The sequence below is a fragment of the Crocodylus porosus genome, unplaced genomic scaffold (genome assembly GCF_001723895.1).
Source record: "Crocodylus porosus isolate Cpor-Errol unplaced genomic scaffold, CroPor_comp1, whole genome shotgun sequence".
NCBI lineage: Eukaryota > Metazoa > Chordata > Crocodylia > Crocodylidae > Crocodylus > Crocodylus porosus.
This window is the reverse complement of record NW_017728951.1, coordinates 12819149-12840614: the sequence shown is the minus strand read 5'-3', so window position 1 is coordinate 12840614 and position 21466 is coordinate 12819149. Positions and strand designations below refer to the sequence as shown.

Sequence of the window (21466 nt, the reverse complement as noted above, 5' to 3'; positions counted from 1 at the left end):
TATTTATTCCCAAGGTAAATGCTTGAAGCATGCTTGTTTTTGAGGCCTCATTAGTTGTATAATTGGGGTGTGAGAAACGGGCTGTATTTGACATGGATTTGGTTTTGGCCAGAATCGGGGACAGTGATTTGATTTGTTGATTCGGATCACTATCCCTGATTCGATTTGGCTGAATCCGAATCTGAACATTCGATGCTGATTGGGAGAAACAGCAATTCAACCATGGACACAGTTTTAAATACTTTTTTCTACATACCTTCTGAGGTGTCAGGCACAGCTTGTGAATGCTGCGATGCTGGGGCGGATGGAGCGTCCCACAGGACCGCAGAGGGGGCCTCCCGTGTGCTTGGTGGTGAACTCAGAAGTGGACCTGAGGGTCTTCTGGGGAGTGCGCTGGGGGCTCCCCACCCCACCCCATGTTCCCTGGCTTGGTGATTGGCCACGGGAGGACCCCAGGTGTCACCCCAGATGGGAGGCACCAGTTGCCGAACCGGGGGGGGCGCCCTGCGTGCTTCCCAGAGGACCAGGAAGTGCTTCTGGTCCACTTCCAGGTCTGCTGCCAAGTGCTCTGGGGAGCCCCCTGCGCTCTTGTGGGTCGCTCCATGTGCCCCACCATCACAGTGTTGATGACCGCGTGCTCTCTTGAGGTATGTAGAAAAAACATTTAAAGCTGTGTCTGTCTGAATCGCCGAATCTCTCTGAATCGATTCAGAGGGTTCTGATTGGATTCCAAGAGATTAAAGGGTCTCCTGATTCGATTCGGAGATTTGGCCACAGAATTGGGCTGAATTGAATTGGGGACCGAAGCTTCACACAGCACTATTATATATTGAAATGTTAATCTTCACCACTTGTGTTTTCACCAGTTTCTCAACTTCCCACGTACCTTTCAGACTTAATCAACTTTAGTAGGAGGGGTTGAAAAGCTACTTGCCCCATAAACAGGTTACTCAATAACTGTTCACTACAGGCTTTCTTTATACTTTCCTCTGAAACACTGGGCAGATGAGATACCGGACTTGGTCGATCCGTAGCTCCAATCAGTATCACAGCTGCTATGTTTTCATGGAGAAAGAAGGTAAATGGGCTGTACTGTTTCAAGGTAGAGATCAGCCTGAGGTTAGAGAACATACTGCTTATATCGACTTCTGGAGTGGTGGGTATTCGTCTCTAAGTTTTAATTCATAGTGGTAGGAAGCTGTATTTTGCTAAGTGTGATGGGGCAACATGGGAGGAAACCAACATAAGCAATTGCTTGTGTACTGGACAGACAGGAAGAGAAGGTTTTCGGAGACCAACTGTTTCTAAGCTTCAGTACTTTGGAATAATAGATAGCTAAGAATTATCTGGCAACTTGGCTTCAGATAAAACCAGACAGACAATGAGAGTTTTGAGGCAGTATAGAAAATAATTTCAAGATCCAAAGTCAGTATCTTTCTGTGGTAGGGAGTGTATTAAACTACTGTACCATAATTGGCCCAAAACTATTGGTCTCTGAAGTAAATGTTTGATGTTTAATATTAGCAGAAAAACAGTTGCCACAACACTAGTTCTGTTCTGGTTTAATTTGGTTATGTCATCAAGCAATCAAAAATCACCTTTCATAATGGTTCTACACATATTGTTTCATTTGCTTGTGTTTGCATTTAATAAGTTCAGATGGCACACATGGAGGTGGTGTGCTTTCAAATCACAATAATTTACACCTACTTGATTAAGTGCACAGTAGAAGAAATTATCTTCTCTTTAATTTTGCAGGAAGAGCAGTAAACCTCATGAAGACATCATTGGTATTAGATCCCAAAACAGAGGATCTCTGGCCCAAGGCAAGAATTACTTAATGAGCAAGTTTTCATCTCTTAATCAGAAAGTGAAACAAACCAAGTCCAATGTCAATATTGGAAATCTTCGGAAGTTAGGAAACTTTACCAAGCCTGAAATGAAAGTCAACTTCCTAAAACCAAACTTGAAAGTTAGTCTTTGGAAATCAGACAGTAGCCTTGAAACTTTGGAAAATCCAGTGACAGATCCTAAACTCCGCGTTGAATCGGATATCGATATATCATCAGATAATGACTCGTTCCATTCTGATGACTTCCTTACAAATTCCAAGTCTGATGACGACCAGCAGTTCTCTGACTCTTTAGAGAATGTAGGGCAGACAGACTACGTTCTGCCCAGCTGTGGTATTATTGCTTCAGCACCTCGGTTAGGCAGTCGGTCTCAGTCTATAAGTAGCACTGATGTGAGCATTAGCATTCACATTCCTTCTGAAATCCACATCACCCGGGAGAGCAGGCCTGGTTGCGAAGACAGACCTATGCCTTCTGACAGCATGGAGATGGAGTTCTCTAAACCCATTGATGTGTATTGCCACAGATTTGTACAAGATGCTCAAAACCAGATGACAGAAGCTTCAGAGGTAGAGAGCGGCTCTCGACAACCCCACCAAGAAGCAGATCAAAGCAGCAATACTGCTTCCAAGGAAGCAGAAACGCAGTCAGAAACGAACAGACACACCCCTTCCAGGCCATCTCAATTGGATGGGCTATTTTCTGAGTCAGGCTCTCAGTTCTTGGCTGTGGAGGAAACTTGCTCCAATAAATCTCATAAGAGCCCAGGATCTGCATCCAGCATTCTTGAAACGGGACTTAACACAACTCCTTCTCCAGCAGATAGTAGCAGCAGCAGAGCCGTGTCCCCCTTTGCTAAAATCCGCAGCTCCATGGTCCAAGTTGCTAGTATTACACAGGCTGGATTGACCCAAGGGATAAATTTTGCAGTGGCAAAGGTGCAGAAAAGCCCTGCAGAACCAATGGGTGGAAATGAAGTACAACAAAATGAACTGAAAGAAATGTTTACACAATGCCAGACACGAATAATTCAGATTTAGTTTTGAACTCGGGAAGTACACTTGTGGCTTGTAGATGATAAACAGAAATTCACGTCAGAAGCCCCCTTTTTAACTGCCACTGAATACTGGGATCCAAAATACCAATTATGTTTACAGGAGGTAGGGGTGTGTGTGTGTGTGTGTGTGTATGATGCCAGTTGACTTGGTTCTGAGCAGGTTTCAGAATTTCCTTGGGCTGCTGAGCTGATAGAAGGGCAAACTATACTTAACAGGTAGCCTCGACACTGGGATTCAACAAGCACGCTGTTCATTTAAAGTCTATTGCACAGTTACCTTCTTGGGCCAGTTTTGTGGGTGTTCTGATGTCTGTGGAATATTTGTATCAAAGGGGCTGGTACTGCACGTGTTACCTTACCTACCCTGCACTGCACCAGCAAAATAATTTACCGACATGACTTTTAGTCTTATTTATTTTTAGATTAGGTTTTTTTGTTACCATCTGATGTTCTAGACAGTCCTCAAGAAATGGTGTCTCTACAGTGGGAATCAATTCATTTCATACATTTAGGGGAAATGTTAGGAATTTAGACTCTCCTTTCACCCCCCCTTTCCTTTTCCATCCCAGTTAAAGGATAAAACATCTTAGAGAAATTTATAGTATCAAAGATCCTGCAAGGCAACTTCTTAGGGTTTGTAGATTTTTATCGTTAAGAGCCAGTGGGAGCCAATGTCCTTTTTAATTATCTTGCTGGTGTTAAAAGTATGTTGTTTCTCCTTTTGAACTAGTTCCTTACTCTGTAACTTCTTGACCTATGTAACAGGATAAAACAAACCGAGGTCCGAATATATCCAGAAATTACTGCCCATTGGTTGAGTCACGTCACGGTGACATTTGATTCATTCTGACTGCAGCCTGGATACAAGCACCAAGCGATTTAAGCCAGCAGAACAGAACATGTATTCATTCACAAAACTGTACTGCTGATTTTAAGATCAGCTTATACAGTGTGTGTCAAAATGGTTCCTTTTTCAATTCAAACCAATTCAGCCTGTGTGATATCTGCAGAGATAAGGCTGAACTTGTGGAACAGGATAGCAATATATATATGTGTGTGTGAGGATGCCTTCAGGTTATTTAATTTTCCCAGACTTGGCCTTGCCATTCTATTGTAGGACATCTATATAAAAGATCGTATAAAGCAGGATCTTGCTATACTGTGGTTCGTAACTATAACCACCACCGTTATAAGAGCCAGTGCCTCTTGTGTTTTAGTACATGTACTGTAGATAGACTGCACGTGGTGTTCGAAGAAATTAGCAAGTGTCATAATGGTTTTACAGTGTCTTAGAACCTCTCTAGTGTAATTGAAGTGATTATCAACTAAACCTGATCGTCTGTCTGAAACTTTGATAAACCGTTTCAATTTTGTTATTTATTTTACTAATGTGGCTTCTGTTTTTTTTTTTTCTTTCCTGGAGTGTGTCTATATAAATTTGTGACCTATATTTAAAAATAAAATATCATTGTATTTTAATGTGAGGGATGTACATGAGAAATATTTTAATAAAAAAAAAAAATATTAATCCAAGGAGGCCTTCCGGTCCCTCATGTGAAAAGGAAGGACAAGGGAACTTCACTTCTCTTAAGAAAACTATTTGGGCCCCTACCAGGCCCAAAGTCAAGGACCATAAAGGTAAGGGTTTTGTTGTTGTTTTTTAATTCTACTTTTGCCTCTCTCCCCCCAACTACTCTTTCCTGCAGCAAATGCTCTGGATCTCAAAAATATTCAGAAAGACATTTTAGAAAAAAATTCTTCTACTAACATGGTAAATTCAGTCTCCTTGAAATTTTACTTTGAAAAGTAGATGCCTTTTCTGGAGGATAAATGTTAGCCAGACCAAATTATTTTGGCTTCATGAAAGCATTACTGTATTAAATGTTTGGGTCCTTATTAAACAGGTCAAACTAAATGATCTAATGGGCTCTTCTGGCCTTGAAATCTGTGAATTGCTGCTTTGCTCTGCCAGTCCAGGTCCTGTATTTCCCTTAAGCATTTGAATAAATGAGCATCACTAAAACCAAAACCAAAGCAAGACGCAGTGGAAAATGTCAGGATGTTCCCGCCGTGTGCTTGGCACATAGGACGAAGAGGAAGTAACATTAATACAGTGATGTACATTTGATGAATTGTTTGCTGTTTTCAGACTGTTTAGATTAACTTCCTTGGGAAAGGGACATTTGTTTTCTGTTTGTAGAGCCTGCTGTAGTATATCGCTATCTACAACTTCTTCAAAAAGTAACTTGAGGAAATGGGGGAGAGTTCCCAGAAAAACTCCACCTGCTTTTACTTGTTAGAGTTTTGGCAGCTTTGAGTCTCCACTTTTAATGAGCATTAGGCACTTGTCCTTGTAATTCAAAAAACAAAACAAACCCACCTGTCCCAACTCTCATGTTGAGGCTTTCACTTGCACAGAGATGACTGCCTGTCTGCTTCTGAGGCCACCAATATGCCTGTTTACTTCTAATCCAGTTACCATTGTGAATAAAAAGGCCCAGACTGTAAATCTTCCACACATCTCTGGTCACTTTTATGAACGTCAGTTCAGCTATGTGAAATTTAAGTTTTTGTAATGAGAATCTAACTGAAGTGGGTTGGAATAGCTGCTGCACCAGCTTGCTAAAGAGGATTTTAGTTTGAATCCTGTTTTTTCAGTTATCATGGAAGATGGCACTACTGGAGTGTGTGTGTACTGTACTGTTTGCTTTAAACACTTCTGCAGTGGGAGAATAAAGGCTGATGGTTGCAAGTCACAACTAACAATGTGGCTAGTTCACATGGAATTGGTGATATGTGATTTGGAACTGGGGGCGTTTAGGCGCGCACGCTTCTGTCCTGCGATGCTCTGAAGTGGTGGATCTCCAGTGCAGACTCAATTAATTGAGGCTGTGCCACATGCAGTTGTGTAAGTGGTGAAAATGCGTATCAGTGTGCAGAAAATGGCAGTGGTGCACTTTTGAACTAGAAAACCTCCAATGCGTGTTAGTTCAAAAGCATGCTGACGTGCATTTCGCCACTTATACAATTGCAAGGTTTGCAGCACGGGGTGCTTTTTAAAGAGCCCAGCGCTGCACTCCTTTACATGTGTAAAAATGCCGTATTAATTTCTATTAGATTGAGATGGAACTTTCCAGTTGGGCCAGAATGTAATAACATCTATTTTAAAATCACAAATCCTCTGATTCTCCCCCTCCCAAAAAAAAAAAATCTGTGCGTGAATCGTATATATTATAGTGAGTCACACACTGGTAGGCTTTCAGATTTTCTTTTTACAACTTGAATGCAATTTGAAAGCCTACCAGTGCCTGAATCACTATAATAAAATACATTTTAAATACCTATACATTTTGGCATTTGATTTTGGGGGTTTTTATCATGGAAAACCAGAGCTCTCCCTGTCCCCTTTGCTTACCAGGACATGGGTCCAGCTGCAGCTGTCTTCCCCCACTGCTTTGTGGCACTAAGCATCCCTGATATGCAGGTGCCCTGCCTCTCACTCCCCCCCCCACAGCCCCCACTTCCTGCCCAGCTGCCAGGGCTATGGGACCAGAGACCCAAGTCTGCAGCCACCTGGCCCAAACCCCAGATGTGGCTGGAGTGGGAAGCAGAGCCCATCTAGGGGATGGGTGTGAGCTGTCCCCTGCTGCCTTACCCCTGGGGCCTCTGTGGCCCAGTAGGCAGGAAATGGCATGGCCAGGAGGGGAAGCTTGGTGCAGCCACTGCACTACCATGGTGAGGTGGCCCCTGCCTGGCAGGCAGGAGGTGCCTTACCATTAGGCCTGTGTGAATAGGGAAGTATTTGATTCAGAGCACAGTGATTTGAATCAATGTCCCCATTCAATTTGGCAGAATTGGAGATTGCAATGGGCGAGGGAGAGGCAGGCAGCTGCAGGTTTTCCCACAGCTCCTCTGGCTGGGCCTGCCTCTCCCTGGGTGGGGGGAGCTGTGAGAGAAGCCCCTATGGCTGCTCTGCCTGGTCCCCTTCCCACACTTACCAGCTGTAGCAGTGGTGATCAGAGTCCCTGCCCCACCCTCCATGCAGCGCAGGGTTGTGGGGGCAGCAGGGATTGCCCCCCTGCACCTCTGCCTATCAAAGCATGGCTTGGCAGGGCGCTACAGGACAGCTGCTGCGTGGGTGTCAGGCTTAGGAGCAATCCCCACTGCCTTGCACTGGGTGGGGCGGCTACAGCCGGGGCATTTATTTATTTATTTTTAAGTGAAGGAAGGCTGGGCAGGGGATGGAGCTGGGCAGGGCAGCCATGGGGGTTTCTCCCATAGATCCCCCTGCCTGGGGAGTGGCAGGCACAGCCAGAGGAGCCGCAGGAGAACCTGCAGCTGTCTGGCTGGGCCTGCAGCTGCCTGGCTGGGCCTGCTTCTCCCCAGCTGATCCAAATCTCTCTGAATCTTTTTCCGAATCAATTCAGAGGCTTCCGATTTGATTCAGACCTCTTAATGGGTCTCCTGATTTTGATTTTACTGCCAAATCTCCTCTGAATCAAATTGGCAACCGAAGCTTCACACAGCCCTACTTGCCATGGCACTGTGGGCCTTGCAGTGGTGGCTTCCTTGCCTCATCCCACTCTGTCTTGCTGTGCTGAGTCCCACCTGCTGGGCTGCAGAGGCCCCAGGGGGAGGGCAGCTCACTCCTGCCCCACACCCAAATCTGGGGGGCATGTGCCCCCCCCACCCTGGAATGTGTGCAGAACTGGAACAGTCAGCCTGCAAGGAGAAACCTGCCTTAACTGTCACTTTTCTCCTTCAAAGGAGAAAATCTGGGTTTTACCATGTTTTGCTGTTATGAATGGAAAATCTGGATTCCTGCTAATGAGCTTTAAATGTGTGTTGATACAGCACCCTTGGTGTAAGCTTCGTGGAAAAGCCTGCAATCTGTGCACCTCTGAAAAATGAAAGGTCTCTGTCCTAAAAATTCCTTTTAACATTTCACTTGTTTCCATGAGAGAATAAATAAGTCAAGTTCTTCATCTACTGAGCTCTGCCTGTAGTTCTCTGGTAATCAAGCTTAATTTACACAGTCTAAGAAACTGAGTTTACACAATGCTTTCTGTATTAAACCTTTAATATCAAACAATTTGCTCATTGTTACCAATTCTTAATTACAAAACAAGCTCCAAAAAGGTTCATAAAATCAGTAAGTTATGTATTAACTTACTGAACACCATATAAACTAAGCGTGTTCAGACTTCAAGGGTAAGTGTCCATAATTTTTGGTATAAATTATCTACAAAAAAAACTTGTATAAACAGTATCCCAATCTGATTGCTGCCTCAACCTAGGATTAGACAAACATTTCATAGTCACATAAGCAAAATAGTAAGGAATTAAAGTTCATTGCCATTGACGCATTTTTGTTGCTGGAGCCTGGCTTTACGTAATGCCTCTAGTTGCTTTGCTCTTAACCACCTCTCTCTTGACAGTGTTGTCTGCCCAGCACTGAGAGACAGAAATCTAGGAGAGCAAGAACAGTTGTGTTAAATATAGGAAGTTATACAAACATGTGCCTTTTTCTGGCAACACTTCAAAGAAGAGACAATGCAGTGGGAAGTTTCAGAACCAAACAACGGTCAGCAGTGATGTCTCAACTATGTCCTCCAGTTGTCCATACTTCACAAAGCCTTCTTGAGCTTAAAAATAGCACAAGATTGAGGAAGGCATTTTTTGCAGATCCTTCCACAGCCATATTTCAGCTTTCCAATAAAGTGCTGGGACAAACCAGGGCATCTGTTCGGTGGACATAAAACGGTGTCTCTTATGGAGCCAGGACAATATTCTTAACAGAATGCATGTCCTCTATGGGTGCTAAGACTTGGACAAGTGGCAGACAGAGAGTAACATTAAAAGAAAACTAGGACCTATTAGGTTTTCAGTCACCAAAACATAATAGTGCTCACCTTGCTACAAGCAGAGTTCGATGAAGATCATCAGCTGTTATGCTCTCAGGGTCATTCTTGCGCATTTCTACAAAGTCTTCCTCAACTGCCTAGATAAATTCAATTTGTTAAGTAATTTGGGTTTACAAATGATTATCATCAACCCCCTGGTCAAGACAGAATCACTTTTTTCAAAAGCACCCCACAAAGTGTTACTTTAACCTGCTCTTCAATGCTTCCAAGGATGGAGATTCTACAACCCATTTGGACCACTAGTTTCAAAGCTCGAACACCCTTGTAGTGGGAGAGTCTTTCTTTCTTATTCTCCAACTAAAATTTCCCTTGCTGCAATTAAGTCCATTGCTCCCTTTCCTGTCCCCTGCTGCCACAGAATATAGGGTATTGCTATCCTCTATATATTAGATATATCGGTCCATATCAGACCAGCACCGATAAAAGGAAAATTGACATGATTGTCAACTGGCTTTTTTCGCCAGTGTAGCTGATAATGTCACTGATAAATGCCACGTGCATGTACCACTCGCAGAATGCACATGGCCAGAAATACAGCCCATCAGCTTGGAGAGCAGCATCTGGCCGATGTATCTGAGGCAGGGAAAAGGGAGTGGAGGATCCACCATAACTCTTGTGTCCTTTTGGGCAGTGTTGCAGCCTAGCCAGCTGTTTTGCAGTCCCTAGTTGTGCATATGATTTTTTTTTACCCTAACTGCAGACCTTTGCACTTTGTCCTTATAGAATTTCATTCCATTACTTTTGAACCATTTATCCAGTTTGTCAAGGCCATTCTAAACTCTAATACTACTCATCAGAGGGTCTGCAATTCCACCTTAAATATCTGTAAGGTTTGTATAGTTCTAGGCAGAGATTGGCCTGATTTTCTAAGCTACTCAGCTGCTTGTATCCAAACCAGAGAAACTGAGGCAAGTCCCCCTGCTTCAGTACCAAGTGTCTAATCTTTCAAATAGTGAAAAGTTTTAAAATGAACCAATTTACAGCCTGGTGCCTTTGCTAAGGGTGCTCTGAGGACACGCAGTTCTTGCCCTAGGTTGGTTTCTGCCCTTGACAAGAAAGTGCTCCCTGTAGCTCTCACAGGAGTTTAAACAGTTTGAGGTAAGCAGTTTCAGATAAAGTAAAACACCAGCGCCATCAGCCTTTACTGTCTGCCATACCTTGGTCACTTCATCGGAGATGCTATAATCCAGTAGCCTCAACAAGCTTAGATAGATGCGGAATTTGTTCAATACAGATGGCAGCACTGCTGTAAGGAGGCTGTTCATATACTCCTCCATGTTTGGTGGAATTATTTGTGGTTGTAAGTGGACCTGGCAATCTGACTGAAGAAACAAAAAAAAAAGGGGTAAATATCATCTCTAGTCACTCCAGCAAGACTCACTTAAGATTTCTGTGCAACCATGGAGGTTTTTTGATAATATTATGTACAGTTCTGGAAAAGAGTTTGCTGTTTAGCATGAACAAAAACATTTCCCTGTGAAATAAGTGAATAAAAACTTCACTTTTGTTTTAGAACCCTTCTTAGCCAACACTGGACAGGAATTATCATAATTTGATCAGCAACACAGCAAAGGTTCATGTAAAGGAGGACAAAAATTAAGACCTTGGACCTAGTTCAAACATCAAAGGAACAGTATTTGCATAACATAGGCCAGTCTATATATGTTTTCTTTTTTTCTTCAATAGGGATACAAGATCTGTTTCTCCTTGCACCATCTAGCATCGCAAACAGTAAGGGAAAGTTGTATTGGAATAACACTTCTATGGTGTTTCTATAGCTGCAGACCTTTTCCATTAGTGGTAATAGCTAGAATAAAGCATTTTAAGACATCTTGCTGCCACTCCTATAGTGGGGAAAAGTCAGTTTCTCTAATGTAGAGAAGTCGTTCTCTGGGTCTTCCTTTGGCTGAATAACTCTAGACAGGGTATAGGCACTAGATACAACGCTTCTAGCTGCACTTGCTGGAAGGTAGTAACAAGTGTCACCAACCTGCCCATCCCTCTTGCAATAGGAAAATTGTTTCCCTGATTTCACATGTTCCTGGAATGGCATACTTCGTATTCGTTAAGTGGCTATCAACTAACTACACCGCCGCCCTTCCAATTCAAGAAGACCCTGCCATACCGGTAGGAATGATCTGCCCTCTGAAGTGATAAGTACATTAATGTTGCATGGGAATTCCATCTGGTGGTAACTGAAGTCATAATCTACTTTCTGCCAAGTTATCAGGTTACCCAGTGCTGTCACATTATGTACACCTAGAAAAGCAAGAACAGATTCATTAACATCTGGATTCAAAGAAGCGCCAAAATTTAAATTCTTTTCCAATCTGGTTTTAATTAACAAGTCAGCAGAAACTTCCTCTGCAAGCTTCCTGGCACTTGGTCACAGTGCCATTAGAAACAGTCAGCCTGGTTTGAAAACATAACCAAGGTAGTAAAGGTAATTAAGAGCCTTTGAATGATGTTTTTGCCAGATTGGTTACTCTGCCCTGCTCATTCTCCCTACTTCTACTGCAGAGTACAGAATAAAAAAAAAAAAGCAAACTACAAATGTGAAGTACAATTGTTACTGTTCCTTTGACTTCAGGAAACTCTGAAAGACTCTGTGGCTTTCAGGGATGGGTAATGAGACTGAATCTTTCTCCTGTCAGCCACTGGTGACATTCTACTTTTGCAAAACAGTTCTTTAACTTTTAATACTGTTTAGCAATTTCCTGTGATCTTAGGAAGAATGTAGTCAATACTCATTTAATGTTCCTAATACCCATGTAAATACAGCTTTTATAGAATGAGGCTTAGTTACCAGACTAGAAATGGTACTCAATTATCATGATTTGTGCTGCATGAAAATTAATATTGCAGAGCTTATGTGGGAAGAATTGGTATTTTAGACCCAATTCTAGACAACAATCACCATCTCATGAAGATGCTACTGCAACTGCAACTGCTTCATGGAGGAGTGGACATAGAGACCACTGTTGTCTCAGCCCTGAGTGGAAGCCCGTCTGGCTTTTGTGCCCATTGATAGCATGGGAAAGCTTGTATGAAACTGACCATACTGTCCCAATTTTGTAAACCAGGTACTTAATCATACAAGGCATTCAGACCGCATTGAAATTTATTCATCAAAAAAATAAATTTTTGCTATTTTGAGAGCAGTCCCATCTACCTCTTCTTTCCTCCATTCCCCTTCTAGAATAACAAAACACTCAATTGCCTTTGACTAGACCTTGAAGCTAATTACTTGAAGTTGCACAAAAGGTTCGGGAGGCTGTTCAATAACAGTGAGGAACAGCAGAGAATGCCCAGAGCCACCTAGATCAGTGTTTCTCATGACCCAAAAGCAGGCCATAAAAGTTTGTTCATAACCCTTTCAAATATTTTTAAAGTTTGTTGATCCATTTCTAAAGTGGATTCTCCTTTAAAGGAGAAAAACATGGGACACTGTGGCTTTCCCTTAAAGGCTTGCAGCGCCCCAGTCGGCAAGGAGCTGCTTAGGACCCCCATGCCTCCACATCCACCCCCTGCTCCACACACAGGGGAGCTAGGGCAAGGAGCACTGGGTTGGGATGGGCCAATGTTTACAAATGGGTCCCGGTATAAAAAAGTTTAAGAACCACTGGTCTAGATTCTCACAGACCAGTGCAAGATAGGCGTAAGAGCCAACAAATTCATTTATACATTTTGAAATTGCAGAATGGTTCTCAAAAAATGTAATGAACCAGGAAAAGATAACTAACCATTAAAACTAGAAACTGTAACACTTCATTTTGAAGAAAATCTGTTGAAACAGCAAAGTCCAACTGATAAATACTAGGTTTCTCTTAAGTTATAACTCCTACTGCCATCAAATTACAGAAGCTGTATGTACTTAATTCATCAGCTGGTGGTTAACTACCTACCCCTGAAAAAAAATTAAAAAAAAAGGCAGGCAGACTATACTTTTGGGACTCTCATAGCTCTCATTCGTAGATCAAGTCTGACAGATAGCACATCTAATTAGAGCATGTATTCAATTTGCTTTATTGCAAATATAAGTGCAAAAAAGAGCAAAAAATCCAGGAGATCTTTACTAGTTATAACTGGGGACAAATGTTGCACTGGCAGGAAGACTGACTAACACTGGAGAACAGGCCTTCTCCACCTCTCACTTGTGTAATGCTTAATATTTAAAAAGATTTCCCTTCACGGTCTGAAATATGGCTTGTATTTTAAAGATAAAACATTTCAGAAGGCCTTGTCATAAGTACATGACAAGATTTCTATAATGGATTACTTTGTGCATTCAATACTAGTTGAAATACAGCCAGTTCCAGAGTTTGAACTGTTTTGAAAGGGTTTCCCTCCCATCCCACAGTACTTAAATACTTTTAAAAATAGTATTGTTGCTTCATGAAAGTTGACCAGCAGACTCTGGAGCAGGTGAATGATGTTTAAAACTATCTTTCATAAACTTTGTTTCGCCACATCAACCTCTCGCCCAATATAACCAACTTCCTCAAAAGGGAAGTTAGAGAAGATTATTTCCAAGTCCAGCTGCGCTCATTGTGCATCCATAGCCTGTTCAGTTATTTCAAGTAAAGTTGTAATACAAATAACTGTAGCATAAGAACCCCAACACCACTCCATTCATTTGTTCCATGCAGAACTGAAAAGGGGAGCTCCATCTGCAGGCTCATTCAGTCTTTTCTGCTGAGTACCAAGAAAGCCAGGGTTCAGGGGAGCTCTGCAGTACAAGCAGTTCACCTAACTCATTTCACACTGGTCACTCACCCAAACGGTGAAAGAATTCGTAACACTTTACCTCAGGACAAGTTTTACAGCGGAGTGATGAGATCAGGAACAACTCACCTGTTGTGTCAAGCTGTCCTTGCTCAAGCAAAGTCTCATCTATCACAAGAGAAGTATTGCTGGCCAGCTGCAATACTCCACTGACTAAGCGATTAGCTGTGTAGTCCTTGTGTGGGATAAATCGTGAGTGGTTCATGTTTTCTATGGTCATCTGCAGACGATAGGACTGCCAAGAGAAATGAAAGTTAGATGCTAAATAGGCAAATTCTCTCTTCTCCACCAGCCTTGTAGATATCCATAACACATATGATGGATTACTGCAAAATTGCCAAGAAAAGAAACAATACTATCTATGTACAAGCATGAGTTTCACAGATGTTAAACAGGAAAAAAATATTCCAGGAAAACAATTATGGTGAGCGTGCGTGTTTTAAGCCTCCCACATACAGCTTGTTGTACAGTATGGCAATTTCTTACTCACTATGGTCCCCAAGCACATTGCTTCTTTTTGGTAGAATGCTTTCCAGAAATTTGTGGTGAATCAGTAAGTATAGAAAAGTGAAATGATCTGGATGCACAAACATTCAAGGAAATTATACTGGGAAGCAAATCATGGCATAATTAGAAATCCATTAAAGCATGTCAATGCCATCCTTACTGCTGGAACAAGCTGCTGGATAATACGGTATATGTGCTCTGTGAAGATGCTATTTCTTGGACAGCCGCTCAAGTTGACTGTGAATTTTCCCAGAGGAAGCACATCTCTTCTCGCGTAGCTAGACCAAAAATAAGACAGACTCAGTGAACATCTGGCCAACAGAATATTTGAACATATTATCAATCACTTCAAGAGTGTCCTGTAGCATCTCCGGCATCTGAGCATATGCCCCAGCTCCACAAACCCGAGAGGCAGCGTATTCAAAGGGCTCTCTAATTTGATTTAACTGGCTCTCTTCCCACTGATTACAGGTTAGAGTAAACTAAAGTTTGTGGTGAACTTATACTTTTAAGTGTCACAATATCAGGTACTGTACTAAATTAGTATTAAAGTACTATTTTTAGACTTTATAACGAAGCAAATGCAGCAATTTGCATTTTTCCAAATATCAGTTTTCAATTTGTATAGAACCTTTTGCCTTCAATATTTTTGGTTTCAGCTTATCCGACAGATGCAGAGGCACTTTAATTAGAAGCCTTCTAGTATAAAAAACAGAAGGGCATGATTTCAGTGGGACTTGGACACCTACTCTACTCTTCAGGAAACATTCTACTTGGCACCAATCACCAACAAGCCTAAAGACTAGAACTACACCGACATATTTGTCGCATATTGGATCAGCACCAATAAAAAGGAAAAGTAACATTATTGGCTATCAGCTTTTTTTGGTCGGTGTAGTTGATAATGTTCACTGATAAATATAATATGCCTTTTGGCCAGGGCTCTTGGATGCTGCATGCATGCACGCAGCCGCATGCATGCACATGGCCAGGAATGCAGTTGGACACTGGAAAGCAGCATCCTGCAGGTAAGTCTCTGGAGGCAAAGGAAAATGGTGGAGAGGAGGCAGATCAAGGCCCTCATGGTGAGGGAGGGAGTGGGGCAGGGGGCGCTGCCCAGCCAGGGTGGTGAATAGAATCTGGGGCCAGGGCAGGTGGCTTGTTCAGCGGCCCAGAGGGGAAGGGGTGGCTCCCCACCGCTGAATGCACCTCCCGAGGGGGGCATGGAGGGATACCAGTTTGGTGCGCAGGGTGGCTGTGGGCTCTGCTCTTTTGTCTTTTCCTTGGGAGCCCCATGCTGGCTGTATGCCCCCTGGGGCAAAGGCAGCAGGGTGGAGAGCCCCGAGCCTACAGCTAGCAGCTCACATCTGCCCTTGCCCTGCTTGACTTGGCTCCGGTTAAAAGTGTCCCTGTGCTTAAAAATGGTGGTGGTGGCACTTGAACTGTTGTTCATTCAACAAGTTTTAGTTCAAGTGCTGCCGCCATTTTTAAGTGCCGGGCTGCCGATCCTCTGGATGAGCTGCCCGCCATTCTACTCCCCACCCCGCCCCCGGGTCCCATTCAGTGTGGACAGCGCCCCCAGCACCAGTCCCTGCCCCACTTCAGCCCTCACCATGGAGGCCTTGATTTGCCCTCCCCCTTCCCACCCTGCCATACCCCTTCCCTTCCACAGATTTATCTGTAGGGAGCTGCCATCTGGCTGCATTCCTGTAAATTGGTTATCAGCAGGGACCTCAGTTTTCTGTTTCCCTTAGAAAAAAAGAGTAAGATGTGGATTTCCCCCTTTACTGGATGAAATTGTGGATTTCTCATTTTAGCAGAGAAACCCACGGAATTTGCAGTTTTGCAGCACGCTCTCTGCAGGCTGGCAGAGTTCCAGGAAGGGACAGGAAAGAGGGCGCCAAGGCAGGGGGCACCATGTGCATGCACGTGCCTCTGGAAGGGCTGTAGCGGGTCTTCCATTTTAATCATGGATTTTGCGGGGGGGTTATCAAAGAATTTGCAATTTTTTATATCCGGGAAAATCAGGATCCCTGGCTATCAGATTGGTATTGGCAGATGTGGCTGGTTAATAATAGACTGTTGGTATTGGCCAAGAAAATCTTTATTGGTACATCCATACTAAAGGCCTTTGACACTCTAGCTTATAGTAACCAGAAACAATCACTCAATCAGTTAAATTATTAAATACAATTGGTCTTCATTAACAAAGTCAGTCAGATTTAAACACAAAATGTTTTGTTAGTCTCCAGTCCATGGACTGAGTTTTCAAAAATAAAGGGTGAAGAAACAGAAGGAAGGAATTTGTTTTAACCCTCAAACACAAAGGATGCTTAGTTTTGAAAATGTGTTTGAAGTCTCCAACACTTGCATCCATTAAAGTCCATTAAAGCAGTAGGTGCTACTGGCACACACATATTTAAGTCACCTTGGCTGAAGAATTACTCAGCTGGTAGTAGATTGGCAAAAAACAGGCAGATGGTTTTTCTAACAAAATTAGGCTTACTTACACCGTGGAGATGAGATGCAATATAAGGTACTCAGCAGCCAAACTATCTCCTAAGAGGGCATGAGTGAGGAATCCAAGCAGCTCCGCTCGAACTGGGGACAGTTCAGACATGAAACTAGAAACAACTGATAAAAGAGCAAAGGACAATGAATATCAGAAGCACCCTGCATCTCCAAATGAGGCTTACCTTGCATTGTGTTAATCACAGAGAGGGGAATGGTAAGTTCAGTGCAGAAGCACTTGAATTAACTTTTTTTAGATTTAGGATTCTGTTCCTTAGCCCTCTGTTTTGAGGCAGAAAAATTCCCTTTATTTAGGCTATCGGTGAGCATAATTGTAGCCTTGTGCACCAACCTGCCCTCTCTTTCTTAAATTAGGCAAATTCAGCTGTTATTGCCACTTAGTCTTAAATACAAAACCTTTTGATAGATTTTTCTTGCACACACAAAGCATATTTAAAGCACATTTATTTAACTAACAATACTTTAAAATGCTGTTTTTGTTCATTTAACTGTACTCCAATTTCCTTCCAAATTCACCTTGATCTGAGTCAGGAGTATAATGTGACCATGTGGTAGGAAATTCATCTTGCATTTTCTAGCACCTTAAAGTAAAGCTCCTAATTAAATGAACCGATTATCAGTAATGCTGAAGAAGGGGTTGCTGCCACTGGCTGTCAGTCAGGCTGCTGTTTCTTCAGAGTTTTTCAGCATGGGTTTTGTTGTACAAAAATTACAGAGACAAAAATGATCTCCCTTTCCCTTGTTGGCTGTAAAGTGGGATTTCTGCTTCATTGATTACATATTTCTGTGGAACTCCTGCCTTTATTTTCTAACTCATGCTAGTATCAAAAGTGCTGTTACTTTGGTTTTGAAGTACATCAGATCCCTCAAAAGAAGGGACCCAACTCCTGTCTCTCAGAAGTAAAAGTCTGTTGCAAAAGGGACGTAATTCTAGAATATAGCACCTTGAGGATGCAACTCTTGTTAAATGAGGGTTACCTCCAGCAAGTTTTATCTCTGCTGATAGTGATTTTTGCCCATCCACAGACTGCCCCAGCATCCTGAAAGTGTAAGTCTGAGCTCGAGCACATCAACACTCCTTTCTCACTTGAGCGGGTCAGAGAAGTCATGTGCAGGCATCACACAACCATCACTGGTTTCATTCCAGCACTGTAGGTCAGTGGTCTCCAAAGTGGGGTGCGCAAGACTATCCATTGGGATGTGGGAAGAAAATATTAGAACTTTTATTTATATTAATTTTTTTATCTCATCCTTTTTTAATTTCTATTTTTGTGTGTTTTATAATGTACATAATATATTAGTACAGTAGTACATGTATATAATTTATAAATAAATAAAATATACATATATTGGGGATGCGCGCTCAAAAACTTTTTACTGATAGGATTGCGTGATCAAAAAAGTTTGGAGACCTCTGCTGTAGGTAATGAAATATCAGCATTACCTGAAGGGCTTATAACAATATCTAGCCCACAATATGAACTGAATGAGTGGTTCTCTCTCTCATTTAAATACTTAGTTTAGGAATCCCTCTGCAAGGACCAAAGGAGACAGATGCTTATGATTCAGTTTGTTTGTTCTGCACTAAAACAAACCTGTGCTGTCTAAACTGCCCTATTATAAAACAATTGTAAAAATGTCATGTCAAAGCCTGTCTGGTTAAATTTGGGATCTGAATAATACAGAAATGCAGTCGTGGTCCCAGCAGCGCTCCTCCTGCGAGATTTGCCTCTATCAACCAGTTTTAAACTCCTGTTATAGATGCTAATGGGCATTTATCAATTTTTTTTGCAAATCTGGTGCACTAGAGCCACTAAATTCCCTTCTTCATTAAGTATCTTTAAGCCTCATGTCAAATCTAACTGAAAGTCATGTGATTAGTCGATGAATCCAATCCATAAAACTGTCGTTTCCTAGAATGCATTTCAGTGTAAAGTACGAAAGTTAATTACTGAAGAGTTCTGGTAACTTTCTTTTAAGATAACCAGGCTGAAGTTTTGGGCATCATTATGTGCAATAGCTGGCATATAGCATTAATAATTACTTTGTTCAAAATCCACTATATAGATGATACACGGCTCACTCTCTGCTGTAAATGGTTTAAAGATGTCAAGGGATGCAACTAAAAAGTTCCGACAATGTTTTCATAATGGACTCTTGACTATTGTTCTGGTTCAAACACTTTGCATCTAAGTTCTACGAGAACTTTTAATGCTTTACAAAAACGAACCCTTATCTCACTGTAATACATTTTTTATTACACATTTTTTTCAGAAAATGAAACAGAAGGACTCTTAAAACAGAGGCTTCACATAATTAATTTGGTGGGGGCAAACACCTCTGGTGTTTGCTAATGATTAACAGAAACAACATAGTAAATTTCAAACTTGCATACAGTGCAAGTTTCTCCAGCTTTGGTTATGTTTTTTTTTCCCAATACTATACAATGGTATTGATTAATCTAAAGCACATGGAAGGAATTAAAAAAAAAAGACTTCATAATTTCCCTTCCTATTAGAAACCAGAGGGAAAATCCATCTGAGACCCTTTACTACATGCCAAGAGAGGTAAAAAGAACATAAAAGTCCTCCTGATCTTGTCATCTGCCATAAACATCCAATTAAAAACAGAACGATTCTGAATTATTGGACTGTAATTCTGTGTTAGAGCCAAAGCAGGTTTTCACTGTCATTTTCAAACAGTGTACTTCTAAATACCTTTAAAGGGAAAAAATCTAAGTAGCATGTTAACTCTCTACTCTGCTGAAGTTAGAGGAAGTTACTTCTATTTAATGGGTGGAAGGCTTTGACAAGGTCTCTCTCATTTTAATTTTAAAACAATTTAGCTTGGACCCTTCAATCGCTTCTGGCCATATTCACCAGAGGCAATGCCCTGTTGGACCTGGTCCTGGTCATAGGCGATAACCTGCTAAGGGGCCTCCAGGTTCTTGACCACCTGGGTGATAGTGATCATCGCTTGCTGGAATTCACCATCCAGTGCAGGGTGTCAAAGGCCTGCAGCAAGGTGATAGCCCTAGACTTCAAGAGGGCCAACTTCAACGAGTTGAGATTAGTGGGAGAGGTGCTGGGGTTCTCGAGAGAAGGGGAACTCAGTGCCCAAGATAAGTGGTCATTCCTTAAGGAGACGATACTCAGTGCCCAAGGGGTGACCATCCCAACAAGAAGCAAGGGGGGCAGGAATGCCCGAAAGCCCCCCTGGCTCACTAGGGGTGGCGTACACCCAGTGCAAGGGGGGTGCTATCTTCAAAGAGGAGTATACCTCCTCTGCTCGGGTCTGTAGGGGGACTGTCAGGAAAGCTAAGGTGGACAAAGAGCTAGGACTAGTGTCCAAAATCAAAGATAATAAAAAGTCCTTTTCAAACGTATAGGGAGGATGACGAAAGCACCGGGAAATGTGGGGCCCCTGCAAGATCCTCAGGGCAATCTGGTGGTTGCACCAGAGGAGAAGGCAGACCTCTTAAACCAATTCTTCACCTCCATTTTCTTGTGCAGGGACTGGGACTTCCCCACTGTGATGCAAGGCGGACTCGAGGGGAACGCCTCCAGACCTCAGGTTGGGGAGGACTGGATTAGAGAGAATCTGGAGGGGCTGGACGTGTTCAGATCAGCAGGTCCAGATGCTCTCCACCCCAGGGTGTTGAAGGAGCTAGCAGGGGTTATTGCAGGGCCATTGACATGGCTTTATGAGCGCTTGTGGTGCTCGGGCCAGGTGCCAGATGACTGGAAGATAGCCAACATGGTCCCCATCTTTAAAAAAGGGAGGACCCAGGTAATTATGGGCCTGTCAGTCTTACTTCAATCCTAGGGAAACTCTTTGAGAAGATCATCAAGGAGCACATCTGCAACGGGCCGGCTTCAGGGATGATGGTCAAGGGCAACCAGCAGGGTTTCATTAGGGGCAGGTCATGTCAGACCAACCTGATTGCCTTTTATGATCAGGTCACAAAAGCATTAGATGCAGGGGTCGCTGTGGACATAGTCTTTCTGGACTTCAGAAAGGCCTTTGACACTGTCTCCCACCCCATCCTCATTAAAAAACTAGGCAACTGTGGCACTGATGCCTACACAGTCAGAAGGACTGAAGATTGGCTGAAGGGTCGTACTCAGGGCATGGTGGTGGACGGGTCATATTTGACTTGGGGGGAAGTGGGCAGCGGAGTCCTCCAGGGCTCGGTCCTTGGGCCCATGCTGTTCAATCTCCTTATCAGCAATTTGGACGATGGGGTGAAAAGCAACCTGTTTAAATTTGCAGATGATACCAAAATTTGGGGTGAGGTGAGCATGCTAGTAGGGAGGGAAAGACTGCAGCAAGACCTGGATAGGTTACAGAGGTGGGCTAACAAAAACAGGATGCGTTTCAATACTGACAAGTGCAGGGCGCTGCATGTGGGCAGTAGTAACCAGCAGCACACTTATAACATGGGAAACTCCCTTCTTGAGAGTAAGGAGGCTATTGACTCCAAGATGAACATGGGCCAACAGTGCGAGGTCATGGTTGGCAGGGCTAACTGGATCTTGTTGTGCATCAACAGGTGCATCTCAAGCAGGGGCAAGGAGGTGATCCTCCCCCTCTACGTGACACTGGTCAGGCCACAGCTGGAGTACTGCGTCCAGTTTTGTGTGCCCCACTTCAGGAGGACAACATGGTGAGGGTCCAGAGGAGGGCCACCCACGAGATCCAGGGACAACAGGGCAGACCCTACAATGAAAGACTGCGGGACCTGAACCTGTTCAGCCTTCACAAGAGAAGGCTGAGGGGGGAACTGGTGACCGTCTATAAACTCACTA

General features: G+C 43.0%; 2 protein-coding genes across 4 annotated transcripts in view; one reads left to right on the top strand and one right to left on the bottom strand.

The window, feature by feature from the left end:
• Positions 1-5424, top strand: part of INPP5F (inositol polyphosphate-5-phosphatase F) — a 98949-nt gene extending 93525 nt beyond the window's left edge. For both annotated transcript variants that reach the window (XM_019556190.1, XM_019556191.1), the window contains one exon: positions 1759-5424. In XM_019556190.1, the coding sequence (XP_019411735.1) occupies positions 1759-2893 (1135 nt within the window). In that variant the 3' untranslated portion in view covers positions 2894-5424. The remainder of the gene's footprint in view (positions 1-1758) is intronic.
• A 2548-nt stretch (positions 5425-7972) lies between these two features.
• MCMBP (minichromosome maintenance complex binding protein) overlaps positions 7973-21466 on the bottom strand; it is a 32225-nt gene continuing 18731 nt past the window's right edge. For both annotated transcript variants that reach the window (XM_019555799.1, XM_019555800.1), the window contains 7 exons: positions 16637-16760; positions 14287-14404; positions 13689-13854; positions 10960-11093; positions 9992-10156; positions 8823-8911; positions 7973-8379 (listed from right to left, as the gene is read on the bottom strand). In XM_019555799.1, coding sequence (XP_019411344.1) covers positions 8253-8379; positions 8823-8911; positions 9992-10156; positions 10960-11093; positions 13689-13854; positions 14287-14404; positions 16637-16760 — 923 coding nt within the window. In that variant the 3' untranslated portion in view covers positions 7973-8252. The remainder of the gene's footprint in view (positions 8380-8822; positions 8912-9991; positions 10157-10959; positions 11094-13688; positions 13855-14286; positions 14405-16636; positions 16761-21466) is intronic.